Genomic DNA, 20274 nt, shown 5'->3' with positions numbered 1-20274 from the left:
AGGAGAAAGTGGAATCCGCAGATGTAGTGACCTTCGTGAAATATATATCTGCCAATTATTATTATTATTAATATTATTATTATTATTATTATTATTATTATATCTCAAAAACAAAAAGTCATACAACCTACAATAAATTAGTGGGAAGCCGAGATACAATCTGGGCCCCCACTCCTCTAGCTATAGCAAAGCCTACCCTAGTAAAAATATGAGCTGCAGCACGTGCTCTAATGTCTTGCGTCGTTGAGAACTTATTATTAATAATAATAATAATAATAATATTACTATTACTACTACTACGTACAAATTGTACAATGATCTGTATTGTTACTTAATTTTCATTTAACAATATTTTTTTTTTTTTTTTTTTTTTTTTTTTTTTTTTTTTAATCCATGCATGCTCATGGGGTCATGGGCACAATCTACACTAGTATGATTAAATACTGATTACTATAAATTTTAATTATCAATTAAATACAGAGTGTGAATCAATTAAATACATATTTTGTGTTATTATTATGATCAATATATATTTAGAAATTGTTAGACATTATTAGTAATAAATATTATTATAAATTTTAATAATTTGTATTGTGAATTATTAATTAATATTATTCTTAAATATTAACTATAGTTATTTATTAATTATTGATTTATTGATATTATTAATTGATATTAATCGGAGCATAGCAGAGCAAAGCTTAAACAAGCCCTTTTTTACGAAACAGGCGAGGCCTCAAAGACAAGACAAGTACACAAGATGTGGTCACTTGTCAGTCTCGTTTCCCATAAGCCGATACACTAGAGACTGACAGAGGGACTGAGGCTGGTTTCAAAAGGTTGCGACACCAATTTGACCAATATACTAACCTTCGCCGGCGGCAATAACCGTCGAGAAAACCAGTACAACCTCGTTACCTAACAATTCAACTACAAATTCTGCCCAACCGTTTTTAGGGTTTAAAGCTATAATGGAGGTCGCCGGTTCAGACAATCAAGGGCGCGAATTCAAGAGCTCTGCCGAGATGTGGAAAGAACAACTCGGCGATGGCACCGATTCTCACAAGAAAGTCGATTGGTATCGCAATGGCGTTGGTTATTGGCAAGTCAGTTGCTTTTTTTTTTTTTACTCAATTTTGGTTTAATTATATCAATTTTAAACAATAATTATAATTTGTAATGTTGGTTGAATGCATTGATATGTGTTGAAGGAAGTGGATGCATCAGTGGATGGTGTATTGGGTGGATTCGGCCATGTGACCGAACCCGATATAAAGGGTAGTGAAGCGTTTCTTAACTCTCTTTTGTCAGACCCTTTGCTCAATAACGGGAATAGTCATCGTGTTGCTCTTGGTATGCTCTGAACCGGCTATCGTCGTTTAACTTGGTTTTTTTGGTTGGTTGCATGATTCATCAGAGTAGGAATGGAATGTTGTTGCATGTGCATTTTAGTCGCTATTTTCAACATATGGAATGTGGTATGGCTGATCATGAGGACTTAGCTTTAAAAAATGTGGAATAATGTGTAAATTGGAGTTATAGGAAGATTCACCCTAGTACATCATTGATCAGACAATTAAAAAGGGTAGTACTTAGTTTCAAGATTGCAATTTGTTATATTTTTGTACTTTTTTTATGTTCCAACCTTTTTTCCATAAATTAGCTTGGTTGAAAGGTATGCTACTCAGTCATTGTCCCTAAATATTGTTTTTTGGTCCAGTATTTGTTCTTTAATTATTCCTCTCGATGGTGTATAGCATTAATATACATGTTTATGCATGTCTAATCTGAATTTTATTATGCCGAGTTTCTCATCAGTACCAATAGAAAGTGAGCTTCACTCCCATTGATTAATGATAAAAAAAATTTTGTCAGCCACAATTTTAAAAACCAAAGAGCATTTCTCTTTAGCCTGAACACTTAAATGAAACACTACAGAACTGCCTAAATGGAAAATTAATTTTAAAAAAAAAATTATAGGCAGCTAATTTAAAACAATTGCTCTTGGGGTTCATAACCCCAATATTACCTTAAAGCAGTTGTAGACTTGTAGCCAATGTGTGGAAAAATATAATAACAGAACCATATAGACCGATACTCCTTTTCCAAAACTCTATTTAATTAAGGAAATTTTACAAAAAGCCCCCTTTTATAAGCAATTTTTTGCAAGAAACCACTTATAATTTTTTTTTTGCAATGACACGCCGTAACCAAATTTTTTTTGCAAATCAATACTTTTAAGCCGGATAATAAGGTTTGACTCCATTTTCCGGCGTTAACTACCCAAATCCACCTACGAAACCACCTCTCTCCCAGCCCCACCCACGAAACCATCTCCCTCCCTAACTCCACCCACGAAACCACCATTTCACGACATTAACCACCCTAAACACACCCCTTTAACAGTGTTGACCACCCTAAACACACCCCTTTAGCGACTTTGACCTACCTAAACACTCTTCTACCCTCCACTGTCAACTTCGGCACCCCTAGCCGCACTCTCCCAACCCTAAATTAACACTCAAACTACACTAATCCAGATTTCGCAAGGTGATCTAGAGGGAGTTTGATTTTGTTGGTGGGGATGAGGAGGGGAGGCGGTTTGTGGGTGGAGCGAAGGAGGGGGTTATTTCGTGAATTGGGTTGAGGAGGGGGAGGTTTCGTGGGTGAGATGGAGTGAGAGTGAGAGTGAGAGTAAGAAAGGCCGGTTCAAAGGAGAGACACAACAAATGGAAGAAATGAATGGTGGAGCATGAAAAGGGGAAAAAGTAAGACCGAAAGGAGACCAAGAACACAAAATGCTGAAACCTAGTGTCAACAAGCATGGAGAGCAATTTCGAAAACAAAAATAGCTTGAGGATATAAATGGATGCACACTATAGATTTCAAATACTAACACATATTGGGGCTTTTGAAAGGGTTGTAGACACGGAATGTGGTACGGCTGATCACGAGGCTTTTCTTTAGAAAATATGGAATAATGTACTATGGTAAATTGGAGTTATAGGAAGATTTTGTCGTATGTTTTTGTTCTAATTACTTTGTCACTAAGCCAATAGTTCATTATTGAACTATCTTTGCATCATAGGATGGTTTTTTTTTATTATTACTTTACTCTACGCTTCGTAATACATTTGGGGTAGAGGGTGTTATTTAGGTGCATAGATTCTCTTGGAGTATTGTGACTTGTGGTTAGGATTTTTGGAAACAATATGTATAAAAGATACTCCGGAGTTGTCAAAGGGTGCTTTTTAAAAAGAGTTCCCTTAGCGATTTTTAAATTTAACTCGTGTGTGAAAGTAAGAGAAAACTCTTGAAAGAAGGTTGTGAGAGTATTAAATTAAGGCAGTGAGTGGTGCCTAGAATACAGTTCATGTCTTTCTTGCATTTTATACGCACAGTAATAGCAACTAGGGAATACTATTGGTTTTTCTAAGCGGGTATCCTTGCTGCAGATTGTGGCTCTGGCATTGGTAGAGTGACTAAGAATCTCCTTATAAGATATTTTAATGAGGTATATTTTGCTTACTTACCCGTGTGGTGACTTTTGCATGTGGGTGTTTTTTTTTTCCTATTAAAAATAAATAAATAAATAAAGTTATCCTCAATAGAACCAAAGAACTTGTGTGATCTTCTTCTTCATAATGACTTTCTAAGAAGTGAATAAGTCACTTTGAATAGCTTTGATTATTTATATTCAAGAAAAAAATATAGTCATATGGGATCTTGTTAGATTACTTAGTAATAAAAAGAGATATAAATGATTAAAATGTGAAATGATAAGTGTTGTAAGTAATAAATAATTGAAGCAAATTGTGTTTGTTCAAATGGACCAATGAGCTATTTTACATCGGTAGTTGTATTTATTTGTTTATCTTATTTTATTAATATATTTATTCCCTTCAGTCTTTGGTCTAGAGTATTTTAAAAGTGAAGTGAATCAATATTGCCAACCATTGGAGTTTTGACTTATGACTGAGGCTCAAATGTGATGGATATGCAAATTCAGTGACTCTTGGTTCTTTGCTAAATATGCTGACTCTTTACTTTTCTACTCCAGTGATATTTATCGTAGAACTGGGAAGCTTAGTTTCATTTATTAAGCAACTGCAAGATTAGTTTTAGTGACCGTATGCCACACATGTCTATCAGACCTCCTTTGTTATTGCCTTTGTAATTAGTTTGGGGTATAGGATAATATCCTACTTTGTTGTATTAGTGTTACTATCTTCTCAAATTACTTATTTGCTCTCTGTAAAACATATCTTCATAATCTACTATTTCTATTGTGTCTTATATAGTGGGTTGAAGAGTTAAACATTCTTCAAATGCTAGTATGCTACCATGAAATCTATATTGCATACTCGTAAGCCTTTCAAAATACAGTGAAAAAATATGTAATAAACTGTTGGACTTACTAAACTGCAAAGCTGAAAAATCTGAGTTACTAATTTGTAAATGGTTTTTCTTATTGTGATTTCAATATTTTACTTGTTGAATTAGTCTTTTGGGATTCAAGTTCTTTGTCTGTAAGTAATTAAGCTTTATATTTTCAACTTACTCCAGGTTGATCTTCTTGAGCCAGTGCCTCATTTTCTAGAAGCAGCACGACAGAGTTTGGTGTTTGATGGTAAAATTGGTGCTGATGAGCACAAAGCTACAAATTTCTATTGTGTTCCGCTCCAGGTAATATTAGTTTTGGACTGACTTGTTTAATTATTCCAGTATGAATTAGATACATTTTCATATCAAAATTTAACTATGAAATTTAAAACTAGGTTGTCATGAACTAAATTACTTTGTCAATCTTATGAGCATTCATGAACATAGATGTTTGTATGATTGAGACTGGCAGTTTCTCCTGCTTTTTTTGGGAGTGAAACGAGGTAGAGTTGGGGGCTTGCACTCTGGTTTTTTTGACTTTTTTTTTTTTAGCGATTGTTGCATCAGCAAACCCTTTTACCACTTTATTGCATACAGCATGGATTTGTTACTGTTTGATATCGGCCTATTTAGTGACTATAACACACTGTAAAGCCGCCATGCTTATGTTGCAACATAATTATAATGTAATTGTTTTGGACTTTGGTTAGAACTTGGGTGAAAGATTTGGTTTTCCTATAATGGCTATAAATCGAATTTTGTTGATTCAAAGCTTAGCTATCATAATCACAGCTTAGTTTTAAAAGCGCGCATTGGGCGGCTTGGAGATAATCACCTTGAACATGAGAGACGTGGTGAGCCAAGGCACGTGCTTTACCTCGCCTCGCAAGGCCGTGCACTTAGGCCGCCTTTATTCAGACGCTCAAATTAAATGTTAATAATGCTTACAATGCAATTTGAGCAAAAGCCCACAATCAATTACATGCTCTATCCTTAAATTCAAGAGAAAATCAAAATTCCCAATTCGTTAAAAAAATCCCCAAATTTTCAATAGATTTGCAATGACATTTGCCGACTTGGTGGCTGTGATGCCGCTGATCATTCTCCGGCAGATTCAGGCTTCAAAACTGCTAGTGTCATCGTTGGTTAAGCTTTTCAAGGTAAGCACTCTCCTTTTCTTCAATTTCCTTTTCTTCCTTCATCCTCCCTTCAATCTTCTCTTCTCTAATATTGTGTCATTTTTTTTATACTTCTCTCTTCCTTTTTAGAAAAGCTTTCTTCTCTTTGAACACTTATAATTTAAATTTAAGGGCTTTTTCTTTTTTAATGTTTTATAATATTTATTGATGAAGTGATAAATAACCTTTTAGATTTAGTTATTTTCAAGAAATGTGCCCCCACCCAATTTGTTTTTAATTAAGCATTTAATTCTGAATACATAAAAGCATTAACATGATTACAAATGTATATAAATTTAAGTTTTGCCTTGCTTAGAGAGTGCAATGCTGTTAGATAGAGCTTAATTGGTATACTCTGATATACTCCCATTAAAACTGGAGCAATGCCTCCTCCTCCAACACTACTATTATAGCCTACACTTCATCTTAAAATTGAAGTAATCCAAAGAGAGGTGGATGTAGCTTGTTAAGTTTTAGGAAAATTTGACCTTTGCTACCAGCAAAAGAGCCTCGTGTCCCATTTACTAGTTTAATTTTTTATTTTATCTTGCTACCACCCAAATCCCTAAAATATATATTTCACTACCAAATGAGTTGTGCCGTTACAGTTTCGCTCAGCCACCGTTCAATCACCACCTTGCAGCCACCCCTCTGCCACCTCTCCCCTCAATTGCCACCCCTCCCCCGGCGCGACCCTACCCCCCTCCCTTTCCCCCACCCTACGCAGCCAACCCCTCTTCCCCACCCCGAACCAAAACCACCCCCTTTCCTTTCCCCCCACCGTAATCGGCCCCCAGCCCGTTCCCCGCACCGAAATCAACCCCCTCTCCTTCCCCTACCCTTTTCGGCCATCCCTAACCCTAAACCACCACCCCAAACCACCCTAAATGTATTTTAGGGTTTCGCTTATGGTAGGGTCGCGCTCGCCAGCCGAAGCTTTGGGCGCCGGCAGGGGGAGGGGGAAGGGGGTGGTAGTGAGTGGAGGGGTGGCAGTTGAGGGTGGCTGGTTTTTTATTTTTTTAATATTTTTTTTTTTACTTTTAATTGTTTAAAAAAAAAAACTTAATGGATTCCGTTAAATGGTAATGAAATTTTAATTATGTGATTTTAGGTGGTAGCAAAATAAAATAATAAATTAAACAGGTAGTAAATGTGACACAAGGTTCTTTCGCTGGTAGTAAATGTCAAATTTTCCTAATTTTTTGTTCCTTCTATGTCCTCCCCACTGCCTTATATCCTTTGAACCCATTTGTGAAGTGTTCTCCTCCAGAGTATCATATGGCAAAGAAAATCATCAGCCACTTTCCAATTGCTACGCTGGAGTTGAAGATATTAAACAATGAGTTTTTTTTTTAATGTCACTGCCTCACCCAGGGTATCCTTGCTTTGTCTTCTTTATCCTAACAGATTATTCTCAGGATTTTCTTCTAATTGATTCCAAAATTTAAAGATGTACATATTTTTGATAAAAATCGAAATCTAATCCAATCCAAACCAAATCAGTAATTCTGATTGGATTTAAACTTTTGGAAAAAATAAATTTCAGATTGGATCGAATTGAAGGGGTTTGGAATTATTTTAGGAGTCCAATATTAGTTTTAAAACTACTTGAATTTGATAACATAGAATACACAATAAGATAAAATAGCTAAGCTATCCTAATACTCCGTATGACATATTTTGGGATTGTGAATCAATGTAGATCAATTTGTAATATTTTGTATTTTTTAATTTCGTTCGAATAATAATGGTTCACTTGGCTTGGAAAAAATGGTGTTTTATTTTGATTCAGATCAGATGTTATCTGGCTTATATCCAAATTGAACACTGAACAAACACCTTAAAAACAATCTCTCATTACTATTTTCTTTGTAGCAAATGTTGGATTATTTGGATTCCTTTGGTTTGATATTGATATGTCTATATTTAGCAAGAGAAGATGGATCCAGTTACATTGATTTGGATGTGTAGAAAAATATTTGTTAGTTTTCTTAACAACAATTTGAGTTTGTAATGTTTTAACGATTTGAATTTGTATTGTATTAGGAGTTTACGCCTAATTCTGGAAGATACGATGTGATATGGGTACAATGGTGCATTGGGCATCTTACTGATGATGACTTTGTATCTTTTTTTAAACGAGCCAAGGTTAGTTGGTGCTTGTTATTCTCATATTGGTGATAACTTTTTTGTTAAGTATTGGAGATGGACAAATTTTGGTGATGTCGACACATGTGAGTTAATTTTTAGAACTTCACACATGTGAGCTAATTTTTAGGACTTGTACTTGGATATGGTGGTAATGGAGTGATTAGGAGTGCTGCTGTGCTGGTTTAGTGAAGTAGGTTTTTATGATAGTAATTCATGGATTCGTTAGGTCCCTGGAATCTAAGAATTAAATAAAAAAGCAGAAGCATGACCACAAATGTAAGGGAGGAGGCGAATGAGTTAAATACGTCCAGTAAGGCCGTTTATCCTTAAGGATTACTTTAAAATATCCCCTTAAATCATATTTTGGTCTTTTAAAAAATTTGGCACAATATGGTTGTTTTGAAATAAGCTTTAAATTATGACCTAGTTTTCCATTATAATTTTTGATGTGTAATTTACACAATTGTCATTTTCTACTCTCTCTCCCCCCCCCCCCCCTTGCCAATCACTCATGCTGTTGTTTATGTTGTTTTTTTTAACCTCTGATTTGCCAAGTGTTACTCGTGCAAATCAAGGAAAGTAAAAATGGAGACCATGCATGTGGTTACATTTGTATTGAAGATCGTGAGTAAGAAATTTGTTCAATAAAATTGGGTGCCACCAAGTGCGGTTGTGGATGATAAAAAATGAATAAAAGTTGTCATAAAAAGAATATGAAAGTAAAAGTGAGTAAAACTTAAAAATATGGATGGATTAAAAGTAAGACTTAGGAAAACGGAAGTAGTATAATTTTCCTAAAACTAATCCTACTAGAATTAAGGCATCTTTTTGTTACATGTAAATTTCACCCTTAAGGGGCGAGTAAAATCTTATAACTTTTAGCCATAAAGATAAATTAAGGGATGCTTCACATCAATTCTCCCTTCTTGAAATAATGTTTTTGAGAGTCTTCTTGACATGAAATTAATTCACAATTAATAGAGTAGCATAAATGCCTTTGTCGAGAAAGCGTTGAAATGTGTCGTGATCCCCCCTATGCATAATCTTGAATGGACCTTCTTTAAGTAGCTTATTCTTCCCCTTTGAAATATTTTGAAGCTTTTGAGCACTATGTGAAAGTCGTACATAATCACCAATTTCAAATGGACATATTTGTACAGCTTTTATGAAATGCTCTTGATTTTCTGCCCCCTTTTCCTTCTTTCTCATAGATCATCAAAATCTAAGAGTGTGCTAAAATAGAGAAAGGGGAAGGAAAAGAAGGGGAAAAAGGGGATGGAAATATGATGAGTTTCTTTCTTATTTTCATTGTTGAAGGAATCAATTTCTTACAAGTTGATCCCTCTATTTCTCTCCCCTCCAATTCCCTTCCTTATTCATTTGTTATCCAAATGAAAGGTACTCCATCCCTCCATTTCCCTTCCCTTCCTTTCCCTGCATTTCCTTCAATCCAAAAAAATGGAATTAGGTTATCTAGTTGTGCTATCAACTTGTTTAGGTCGCTAAAATATTGGAGGTAGTGGTTATAAGCCAGTTTTTGTGTCCATAAAAAATCATGTTGATGCTTTTCTTACAAAGATGAACACCATCCCTATCCTATTGCCATGGATGAGCCAAAAATAAAGAATATTTTGAGTTATCATTAGTGTAACATCAACATCACTCCATAGCTTATCTTTCCTGAATATCTTCATTTTGCAATTAATTAAGCTTCTAGGGAGTAGGATGGTGTTACGTTTGCATACCCAAATTACTCGATAGATCATCTTCATCATTCAACCAATTTAACTTGAAGGGACTAGGATGGGTTTTGATTACAAACTGAATCTATCAACGATTTCTTAAAAGTCAAATTTGTACACGTATGATCATCAATGATGAGAGAAAAACTACAAATATCAACCAAACACCTTGTGTGAAATAAAATTTCCTAAGAATAGTACACGTATGCTTGATCTTTAATAGGTGATGTACTAATTCTACAAAAATTAATTCATGTATGCTTGGTCTTCAATTGGTGATGTACTAATATGAAATATTTTTAAATAATAAAGAGTATTGTGGTATGGGGCAGCCTCAGATGTAAGACCTTTGTGATGTTTCGAATAATTAGATGCAGAACCACTTCCTTCTTCTTGCTCTTTCATAATGAAGGCATAATTTTTCTTAACTTTACCCTCCATGTGATACAGCTAAAGTGCATGATGATTAGCATTCAGCAAGGCTCGCATTTATCTCATTACTATGACACTTTAAGCACATCTTGTCTTTCATAGCCTATTGTTCAGGTGTAATCGTTATTTTTTCCCCTTCTCTTCCTTAAACTAGGGTGGCCTACGAGCGCGATGCGCGCAAAGAAGTTAACTCTTGTAGAGAAATTGTATTAGCGTGTATTTACACCTTTGGTTTGGGTGGTAGACCTGTTAGTTTTAATATGCACTTTTTGGTTTTATGTGCCTATATGGTGACTTTGTAAAAGTATAAAAAAAACCAATTATTATTTCAAAATTATTATTAAATAATATTTAATTGATTTGCATCCCTTCGTATTTTAAACTATTGTTAGTTTAGAACTCTTAATTGATTTGCATTGTTCAGTAGTATCTAGTGTGTTTTTCTTCCAATGAATTTTTTTTTTTGAGCTCTGGTCATACGGAGTAATAATATGTGAAATGTTCGTTTTAGCTAAAAACTTAATAATATAAGCTCTTTATTGCTTTACGACCATTTAATATCTATATCTATATCTAATACTAAATCAATAACTACTTAGTTGTATTTTTCCTCGTAAATTTTCTCCATAATTAATACTCTGTACCAGTTTCTCTCTCTCTCTCTCTCTCTCGATTTTAGGATTTCTAAGTTCTTTACACCTCTTGATAACATATGCTTAAATATCACTATTTAATATGAATTGCATAACATTATTTATGTGTCATCAAACACTATACAATTCAAAAGCTAATAAACCTTAATAATAGTGTTGCAATTAAAGGACAGTAAGATTGTAAATAAGAAAAGCAAACACGAAGGAGTAAAAATAAACAGTCTCTTCGTAAATAATTTTTTTTTCTTTTTAAATAATAATAATAACATATGAAGTATAATTTTTATATTAAAAAAAGGCATTACAAGTTTTTTTGTTAAAAAAAAAATTTAAATTAATTGATGCCATGTTTAATGAAAAAAAAAAACATTAAAGGTATTAATGAGAGCAAACATATTAATGAGGGTAAAAAAAGTTAATACACATTTTTGTACACATTTTTATACATATTTTTAAGGGTATATTTGGTAGTACACTATTCCTAAGAGTTATCTCCTACTTTTTATAAGGTAGGGAATAAATAATTAAGAGTAAACCCCTAAAAAGATTTTGAGTTAGAGTACGGAGTTTTATGTTCCTCTTTTTTTCCTGACTTTTTAAATCACGTAGCTAGATATGCACCTCAACAAATCCTTTGAAAAATAAAGTTTTCACCCCTTCGAGAAATGGATTTGCAAGAAAATGTCTCTTCATGTATTTTTTAAATTACTTGTCATACCATAGTCTTTTGGAAGAAAACATCTTACTATTCGTTTCTTATGTTTTTGCCAAGTATCAATCCTTGGTTTCTCAACTCTCCTTTAAGATTTAATAATTCCAATAGACCATTAAGAACATAATTTGTAACTCTTGTTTTCTTCATATTCCTTATACCTTTGCCTAGGTTACACCATCGGAATACCCCATAAGGGAATTAATCTATACTTCCTTCAATCTTCACTTTACGCCACACCAAACATGTTCTATAATTCTCTACCCATCAAATTTTGTTAGTGGATTTTTATCACTGTAAAATAGTGGAAGATCATGTTTAAACCCTCTATTCTAATCAAAATTATGATAATTGGATCAAGGTGGATCAACATCATTTGCAGATTTAGGCTTACCAACATCAAGAATAGCTTTCTCATTGGCCTCAATTTTCATATTAATGACTGTAGCAATTATGAAAGAAATTTATCAAGAATAGGTTTCATGCCAAATTGCCAACTAAGTTTGAAACTTAGCAACAAATATATGTATGTCGTCGCAATAACAAGAATAATAAAGTGGCAACATCTCACCAAACTATCATAGTCAAGGGGTAGTCCACATGTGATTGTGAATTAAGGTAGTGTTTGGCCAAGAGGGAAGTGTTTCTCAGTGTGAGAAGCTGAAATTTGGCCAAACAAGGGGTTTTGCAGAAATAGAAACAATTTTTTAGACGCCTTAATGACCCCAAAATAGCTTCTAGCTGGTGTAGAAGCATAAGCATCACTCTTGTCGATTACAATTAACAAGATGAAAACAAATTGCAGTAAGTGTTTGGTTTTAACATAATCGAATAACAACCAAAATGCTATCATTTTTTATTCACTTAAATATGTAAAATTACTTTTCTAGTTTAGGCCCTCTTTTTAGCTACAAAACTGAACTTCTAAATGACCTAGGAAAATTATCAACTCCCCTAATGAGAAATTGAGAATTAGAAACTAACTTTTAACATTTTTCCTACTAATAATTCTACTAAATTTTAGACATATTTCTTATCACAAGTAGAACTTCACCCTTAAGGAGCAAGTAAATCCATGTAGCTATCATAATAGATCAGTAAAGATTGATTAGGAGATGCTTCCATATCACATAATTAGAAAATAAGCTATTGGATTTCTTTGTCATGTGGTTTTAAGCATTGATTCCAATTGGCTTCCTATATCTTAATTTCAATGAACGGATTCCCGGTGAAAATAGAGCTATGTGGAATATGGTACATCTGTAATTGTAGGGTACTCCGTGGATTTACGTTAGACTATGAGAGACAATACCTTTTAACATGAAAATGTAGATTGTATTATTTACTTCGATTTTATTATGTGTGTTTTGGTTGTACTGCCTGCGCCAGTTGTTTCTATTGTTGACTTGGGACTCTTATATACTACCTTTGTTTCCTATTATCTGCAACATTGGAGAAAATTGCGGACTCCAGTGCAAAATTTCTAAAGTGGAGATTAATAAAAAGGACATGTGATTAAGATAGAGTGAGGTAATTAATTAATCAAAGCCTTCCACCACAACACCACCGACCACTCCAACAACACCACCAACTCCAACAACACCATTGACCACTCGAACAGGACCATCGACCACCACAACAACAACATTGACCACCCTACAACATCACCGAATCCACCAGTACTAACCCCACCAATTGTCCACTCACAACCCCACCAGTCACCCAGCCACCTCACTACATCCTGAAATGCCACAAACCCCAAGTGCAACAAAACCCATCCCCGCCCACTCTACACCAACCAAATTCTACCATGCTCACCCCAAAAATCCATCAAAAAACAACCTACCTTCCGTAAACCAGCCACCTGTCTTCAAAAAACCCAGATTTGGGCGACAAGTTGAAGGGAACGTGTCAAAAAGAGATCGGAGATAAGGGGGACCAAGTCAACAAGGGAGAGGAGGCGGCGATCTGGTGGTGGTGGGGTGGTGTGTTAGTTGTGAGAGAAGAGAGAGAAAAGTGGTGGTGGTGGTGTGTGTTGGCTGTGAGAAAAGAGAGAGAGAAGTAGTGGTGGTGTGTGTTGGCTGTGAGAGAAGAGCGAGAAAAGTAGTGGTGGTGTGTGTTGGCTGTGAGAGAAGAGCGAGAAAAGTTGTGGTGGTGGTAATTTGTTGGTAGGGATGAGAGACAAAATGCGGTGGTGGTGGATATGGTTGTGAGGGAGGAGAGAGAAATGTGGGTTTGGTTTTAACGAGGGATGGGTTAATTTAGGCTAATAAGTTGATAATAATTGATTTAAGATTTTAATTGAATTTAAGTAAGGGCATGTTGGTAATTTCATTCAAAAAACTTACTGTAAAAGGAAAATTTTCAGTTTATTGCAAATAATGTGTAGTTTCCGTATATGGCAAATGTTGCAAACGGAGGTAGTATATGTTTTTCCAAGTATTAGTAACTGATGTTTTCTTCTGCCTCATTTGAATAAAGATATTATATGAAGTGGTTCTCACAACACAATTTTTTCATATTATTGTCATTAATGTCAGGCTGGTCTCAAACCAGGTGGATATTTCATCGTTAAGGAGAACACTGCCAGAAGTGGTAAGGACAGTACCTGTAACATCTAAGTTACTTTGTTGCTCTGGCATTACATTTAATAAACTTCCATAGGAAACTTGCTAGCATTACATTCTCTTTTTGGAATTGTTGATGCTTTTTAAGTAGCCTGATTTGCTTCTGACTTCTCTTAATTACCTATTTAAGATACAATGCTAGGGAAATATTAAATTAGAAGCAGCGCCTGGCAATACCATTATTTTTTATGTAATGTCCATGTTCTCATCTCGTTCAAACAATTTCAAAACCTTTATTTTCAAAAAGCATATAGCTCACCTCACCTCACCTCATTTTAATAATATGATCTGTTCTCTTCGAATTATTTTCAGCTCAGCTGTAATGTAACACCTCAATAATTCTCTCTTTTTCAAACTACTTAATTTAAATAAAATAGAGGAGAACCATTGGCATGTTACCGCCACGTGTTAAAACGTTAAGGTTTTATCAAAGTATCGTAGCGGAAATCCAACTTACAATTTAAATTAATATAATTTAGAAACAACAAGTCAAAGCTTACAAATTAGAACCATAAATGCCCTTATTAAAACCAAACCAATATTCAAATCCCAAAACATAATTGAAATAGTAAAACATAAATAAGTTCAACACAAAGAACGAATAGTCTCGATCTCACTAATCCCTTGACAATGCGTATGTCAAATCCCCAAACTTCACATCATCAAGCTAACCTGTGCAATACTGCTCCCCAATAATACAACTGTAATAATTGGATCATCACAGGGTCATTGAAAGGGAAGGCCATGACCAAAAGTAACACACACAAAAGCACGCAATCAGCAAAGCTGAGTACATACAAGCTACAACGTACAAATCCTATCATGCTCAATTAATTAAAGTAAATAAACATGCAATACGAATTCATTAATCAAGACTCCACACTTAGACAATTTAACTGACTCAACATATACTTACTAACCAACTCCAAACACTTGACTCTTTATATTTAATTTGATTAATTTAATTTGAAGTATGTAATAGACGAGGTTGTCCAACCCACGAAATCATTTTGGTCCCAAATGACTATTTAAAATAAAAGTTTAGCGCAATGCAAGAATGGGCGCAACTCCATTCTCACAAAGTTAGTCTAGGATCTCATCTAACTTTCATTATAAAATAAAAATGTAATTACCAAAAGAGAATAGGACATGTTGATGAAACAAGCCTCAGAAAGCCACGGGCTACCACCGTGTACCCTAACCCATAATTGTCAATACTCTAGAAGTGCATACTTTCCAGAGTTTTATTGCTCATCCATGTTTCACTTTATGTGATTACAAATTTAATTAATAGCCGACTCACTTAAGCAGACCATACATAACAATCATACATCAATTCACTTTTAATCTTATTTAGGACAATGGTGATCACATCACAAATTGACCTTTAGTTTCTTTAAACTTCCGAATTATCCAAATTTGTTGAACATAGTCAACCCACCTAGTTATTTCGCCTTAATCCACTTTTACTCAATATACTAACAAGTCATGCTTGAGTTATAAATAAAATAATAATAACCTTGTAGAATAATTAATAAATTCATTCCACTTAAACCATTTAATTCCAATCCTTCAATACTCCAAATATGGTTAATAAACCAATCCAATTAAAACATGCTTGTATCAACATTCCATACAAACAATTAATCCAATATAATTCAATATGCTTGCATCCATAATTCCATACAAACATAATTAATTCACCAAAATATGTCTCATAAACATAAGCACATGAATTAATTAAATGTATAACCAAACAATTTCCATCCAAGTGTTCTCTAAATATGAAACTAAGTTCTTTTCTTTTGGTACCTAAACATGATACTACTTACAACGAAGTAGACATGTACGTACTTCGTATAAACAATCTTTCGTGCCACTTTAAATCAATCAAAAGTCTCCTAGGGAATAATCACTTCCCGGAAAACAACCAATAATCACAAATTAATACCCAAACTAATTTCCAGCAATATAACTTTAATTAAAACTCCTTAAAACTACCTTTAAAACATGTTTTTATGCTTAATAAATCATTAGAAATTCAATAGGAACAAAAGCCCCAATTTAATTGATCATCAGAAGTTCAGAACCCTAAAATCCCAATTTTATTAAATTAAAACCCTAGGTTTTAGAACTCATAAAATCTGAAAATTTAAAACTATTATATAATCTGAAATTATAACTTTTAATCATCAAAATATAGTTTTTCATACTAATTAAATTAATTTCAAACAATAAAACCAAAACTCAAAATTAATTACATAACAATAAGCATTATAACTTTTAATCATCAAAATATAGTTTTTCATACTAATTAAATTAATTTTAAACAATAAAATCAAAATTCAAAATTAATTACATAACAATAAACAAATAAAAATGAAAACAAGGGAAAGAAAAGGGGAAGGTGGCTGCCGGCTGCAGGGGCTGGTGGTCAGGCGGCGGTGCAAGGGAGGCGCACCGGTGGTGGCTGGCAGCAGCAAGTGAGCTTTGCTCACATAGGAAGAGGAAAGGAAAGAAATAAAAGGAAAAAAAGAAAATAAAATAAAGGAAAAAGAAATAAAAAGGAAAATAAAGAAATAAAATAAAGAGAAGAAAAAATAAAACTAACCTTTAGTGTGGGGAAAATTTTGGGGATGTATGAGGTATTTATAGGAGAGAGAGTTGTAGAGTAAGTAGGAATATTGAGGCTCATAAAAATAATGAGCCAATTAAGGAATAAAATAGAATAGGCTTTATTTGTATTCACAGGAACTATAGAATGATGGTTCATAAAAATCATAATGTAATAAAATAATTTTTCACCCAAAATAATTTGAAACTTTTTAAAATAAAATCCGGAAAAATACAAATAAATATTATAAATAAAATGAAATTTCATTTATAAAATATTTAAAAATACGGGGGATTACATGTAATCTCTAATAAGTTAAGCTCACTTCAGTTCTTAATTTCTTTATCTCATAAAATATTCAATTCAGCTCAGTTCCAATAAGTTAAGTTCAGTTTAGTCTAGTCAATCAAAACAGGTGCTTAGTGTCTCTCTTACAAACAATAAAAAAGAATTACAAGGGTCCTTAAAAGTTGCTTCACATGCATATCATATCAAGGAAAAATCTTACAGTACTATTTCAGAGAAAATAGACCCCTATAAGAGAAAGCCGCGTAACCAGAGTTCCAATGCGCATATTCGGAGAATAAAGTGGAAGGAGGATAAAGAAACCTTTCATATGGCCCGTTAGGTCACAGGGCCATCGTCACAGCATGTCAAGAAACCTACCTTTCCAGAGGGTTTTGCAGATTTGTTCTCATCATGTTTAATATATTCTAAAGATAACTCCTAACATAGCTTAGTACACGCCAAAGCAAAAATAATCAAGTTGGAAGGTGCCGGCTATTATACATGAAATGGATAAGAACAATGCAAATAATTTATCTAAACCACTCCTTACTTAAGTTACTTCCTTAGCCCCCCTGAGAAACCCTATGCGAATTATTGAAGAACTTAAGACTCAAGTAACCTGCTTTAGGAGAAGGTTGGCCTAGAATTTCACATCATTTTTTGTAAAAAAAGTGTTTGCAAAGTTGCTGGAAATAACATCTCCATCTTGTTTTCACAACTTCCAAAATAATGAGTGCCACCTAGACAAGCGAATTTAAAAGATAAAGTTACAAAGCATTTGAACGTGGAAATTAATTTTGTTTGGCAACCTAGCGAAATACAATAAATAAACATTGATGTATCGAAAGAAGCTTATATTTGAAGCTTTGCTAAATAAGAAATTTCATGCACCTGCATCACAAATTTCAAACCATATGACTTCCTAGAGCCATGTCCTTTATTTGAAATAGTCTTTGAAAGTCTAACACCTAAGCAGATGATAATTTTAAATGGCTGTCAGTCTGACACAATTTTTTTTACTAATGTACTAGACTGGATTATGGGTGATTGCCCTACAGGCTACAGGTAAAAAATTGACAAGAGTACAGTTTGGGCTATAAATATAAAGCTGGTTTGCCTCATTTTATTTGTGGCTTCCCTTAGTCCATTGAGTATTTATAAAGTGAAATTTTGTGTTGCTTGCTTTCAGGATTTGTGTTAGATAAGGAGGATTGCAGCATAACAAGATCAGATTTATATTACAAGGAACTTTTCAAAAAGTCTGGGCTGCATCTCTACAAAAATAAGGTATGTATTACATACCCTCATGCTTAACGTAGAATAAAACTCTCTTTTCAAGTAATCGTTAGATGTCAGCTATATAGCCTAGAAACTAATACAATTTTGTAAAGATTAAGAAACAATTAATATTTAACCAGAGTATGAAATAAGCCCTTTACTTTGTCACAGAATGCCCACCCTCTGTTTCTCCCTTTCTCTATATCAACTCATCCTCTAATAAATAATCATCCTCTTCACCTCTGGTTTCAAGTGATCACCATTAATTGAAACTTAAGTAGAGTACGTTTCCTTTTGACCGCTTGCCAATTGGGCTATTATGGTTGGGAATTTCATTTTTCAAGACCTAAAATGTTTAATGGTAATTGGGACTCCAGATGAATTTATGATTTTTAATGGTTTCCATGACTATCAAGACCATTTCATACGCATTCCTTATGGTACTCCGCATTAATCCATTAAAGATTTGCATGTTTACTAAGCTTAGTTTAAATTTCTAAATAAGTTTAGATAAATAATGACCTTGCTAAGTTTAGATTAACAAGGACCTTGCTTAAAAAAATATTTCATTTTATATTCATTAGTTGCTTCAGAAAGAAATCTCAATTTATATCCATAAGTTGCTTTGCTTGTCTTACCTTAGCATTGAAGTTGAACCGCCTCATTGTAGGAAGGTTTTTATTGATGTTTGTAAACTCACAAGAAAAGTGTTGGCAATTTTGGTTTTAGCTCGTAGAATGAAAAGATTTTAGGAAAAATTTTCTGGAATAATCCCACCTTTGGCTATCAGCCAAAAATAATTCCACCTTTGGGTTATTTTTAAATAATATGACCTTTATACCTAATCCGCTCAAAATGGTCCCAAGTAGAGATGGGTATGGAAGGCACGGCTCGAGCACACTAGCGGCACGTCACGATGTCCGAGGAGGGGGCCGTGGGACATGCCGTAAACGTGATTTTGAATATTCGGCACGGGCACGACACGAACCCGTGGGCGACACGGTACTTTGGCCCGCGAGCACGGCACATAAACAAAAAGAACATAAATATAAAGAACAATGATAGTAAAATAACATGCACATAAATTAATAAAATTATTTAAATAGTGTATCCAAATTTAGTTTTTTGCTAAAAATTTATTTTATTTATATTTATTTTTTTTACCAATCACAAGCCGCCACGTGCCATTACATGAGCGGTTGGGATTATTTTGAGCGAATTGAGTTATAAAGGTCGGATTATTAAAAACTAATCCTAAGGTGGGATTATTTTTAGCGGACACCCTAAAGGAGTAAAGGTGGGATTATTCCAGACAATTAGATTTTAAAGAATTGTATGTTACATTGTTACATGGATGAACTATGTGTATTAGAATATGTAGGATATAAATTTTATCTATAGTAGAATTGCAATGAAACCTTTTGTTGCAAGATCAAAACAAATTTTAGGGTGTAGTATTTAAGGTAACCTAACTCTAGTTGTGTGAAGGAAGTAAGGAACCATCTATTTGATATATTTAAAAAAAAAAATTAAAATATATATCAAATGTCATTCTTATTTGAACTTCTTATTTCAGGATCAAAGAAATTTTCCTAAAGAACTCTTTCCGGTAAAGATGTATGCACTAACCACAGAAGTGCCCAAGAGAAGTCGTTTGTCCAGATGTAAACAACATGCTAATAGACCAAGCATCATCAAGTGATGATATTCTTCTGTGTAAGGTGTCGATTTTTATGAAAGATTTGGGTTCAAATACTCTTTAAATCCCTTATTTGCACACTCCATTGTTTGTGCATGGTGGTGAATTGGTGTAAGAGCTATTGTAAGCAAAGTGCCTGTAGTGCCTGTCTTTGGAGATGCTTTGAAAAAATTCATTATTTTAGCTTCGCACTAGAACTTGTGATATGTTGCACAAGTAATTGCTCTGTCAGTTTATTTATGTGCTTCAACCAGTGATATTGTTGGTCATGTCTGAACAAGTGCTAATTATATTTAGTTCTCATTTTTAGTGGCATGCATGAAGCTGAAGCATACCGTGTTTTTGTTTTACTATAATCTAAAATTAGTCCGCCTTTTCTTGTTCGTTCTTCGAATGATGCTAGTGGAGACTAATTCCTTACAAAAAAACATCATTTAGGATTTCGTATATAGATTTATCATGATTCGTGCAAGAGTAGTTTTTGCGCTTGATCTCTATTGACATTTGGATCAAGGTC

General features: G+C 33.9%; 1 protein-coding gene across 1 annotated transcript; it reads left to right on the top strand.

Moving 5' to 3' along the window:
• Window positions 1-721: 721 nt before the first annotated feature.
• On the top strand, window positions 722-20060 carry LOC110713143 (alpha N-terminal protein methyltransferase 1-like). Its single transcript, XM_021891613.1, has 8 exons — window positions 722-1106; window positions 1212-1353; window positions 3456-3514; window positions 4567-4686; window positions 7608-7709; window positions 13792-13846; window positions 17970-18067; window positions 19635-20060. The coding sequence occupies exons 1-8, from the start codon at window positions 972-974 to the stop codon at window positions 19758-19760; spliced, it is 837 nt and encodes a 278-aa protein (XP_021747305.1). The 5' UTR covers window positions 722-971; the 3' UTR covers window positions 19761-20060.
• The last annotated feature ends 214 nt before the right edge of the window (window positions 20061-20274 follow it).

The sequence above is a fragment of the Chenopodium quinoa genome, unplaced genomic scaffold, assembly GCF_001683475.1.
Source record: "Chenopodium quinoa cultivar QQ74 unplaced genomic scaffold, ASM168347v1, whole genome shotgun sequence".
NCBI lineage: Eukaryota > Viridiplantae > Streptophyta > Magnoliopsida > Caryophyllales > Amaranthaceae > Chenopodium > Chenopodium quinoa.
Note: the sequence above shows the minus strand (reverse complement) of the source record. Positions and strands in the feature narration are given on the sequence as shown.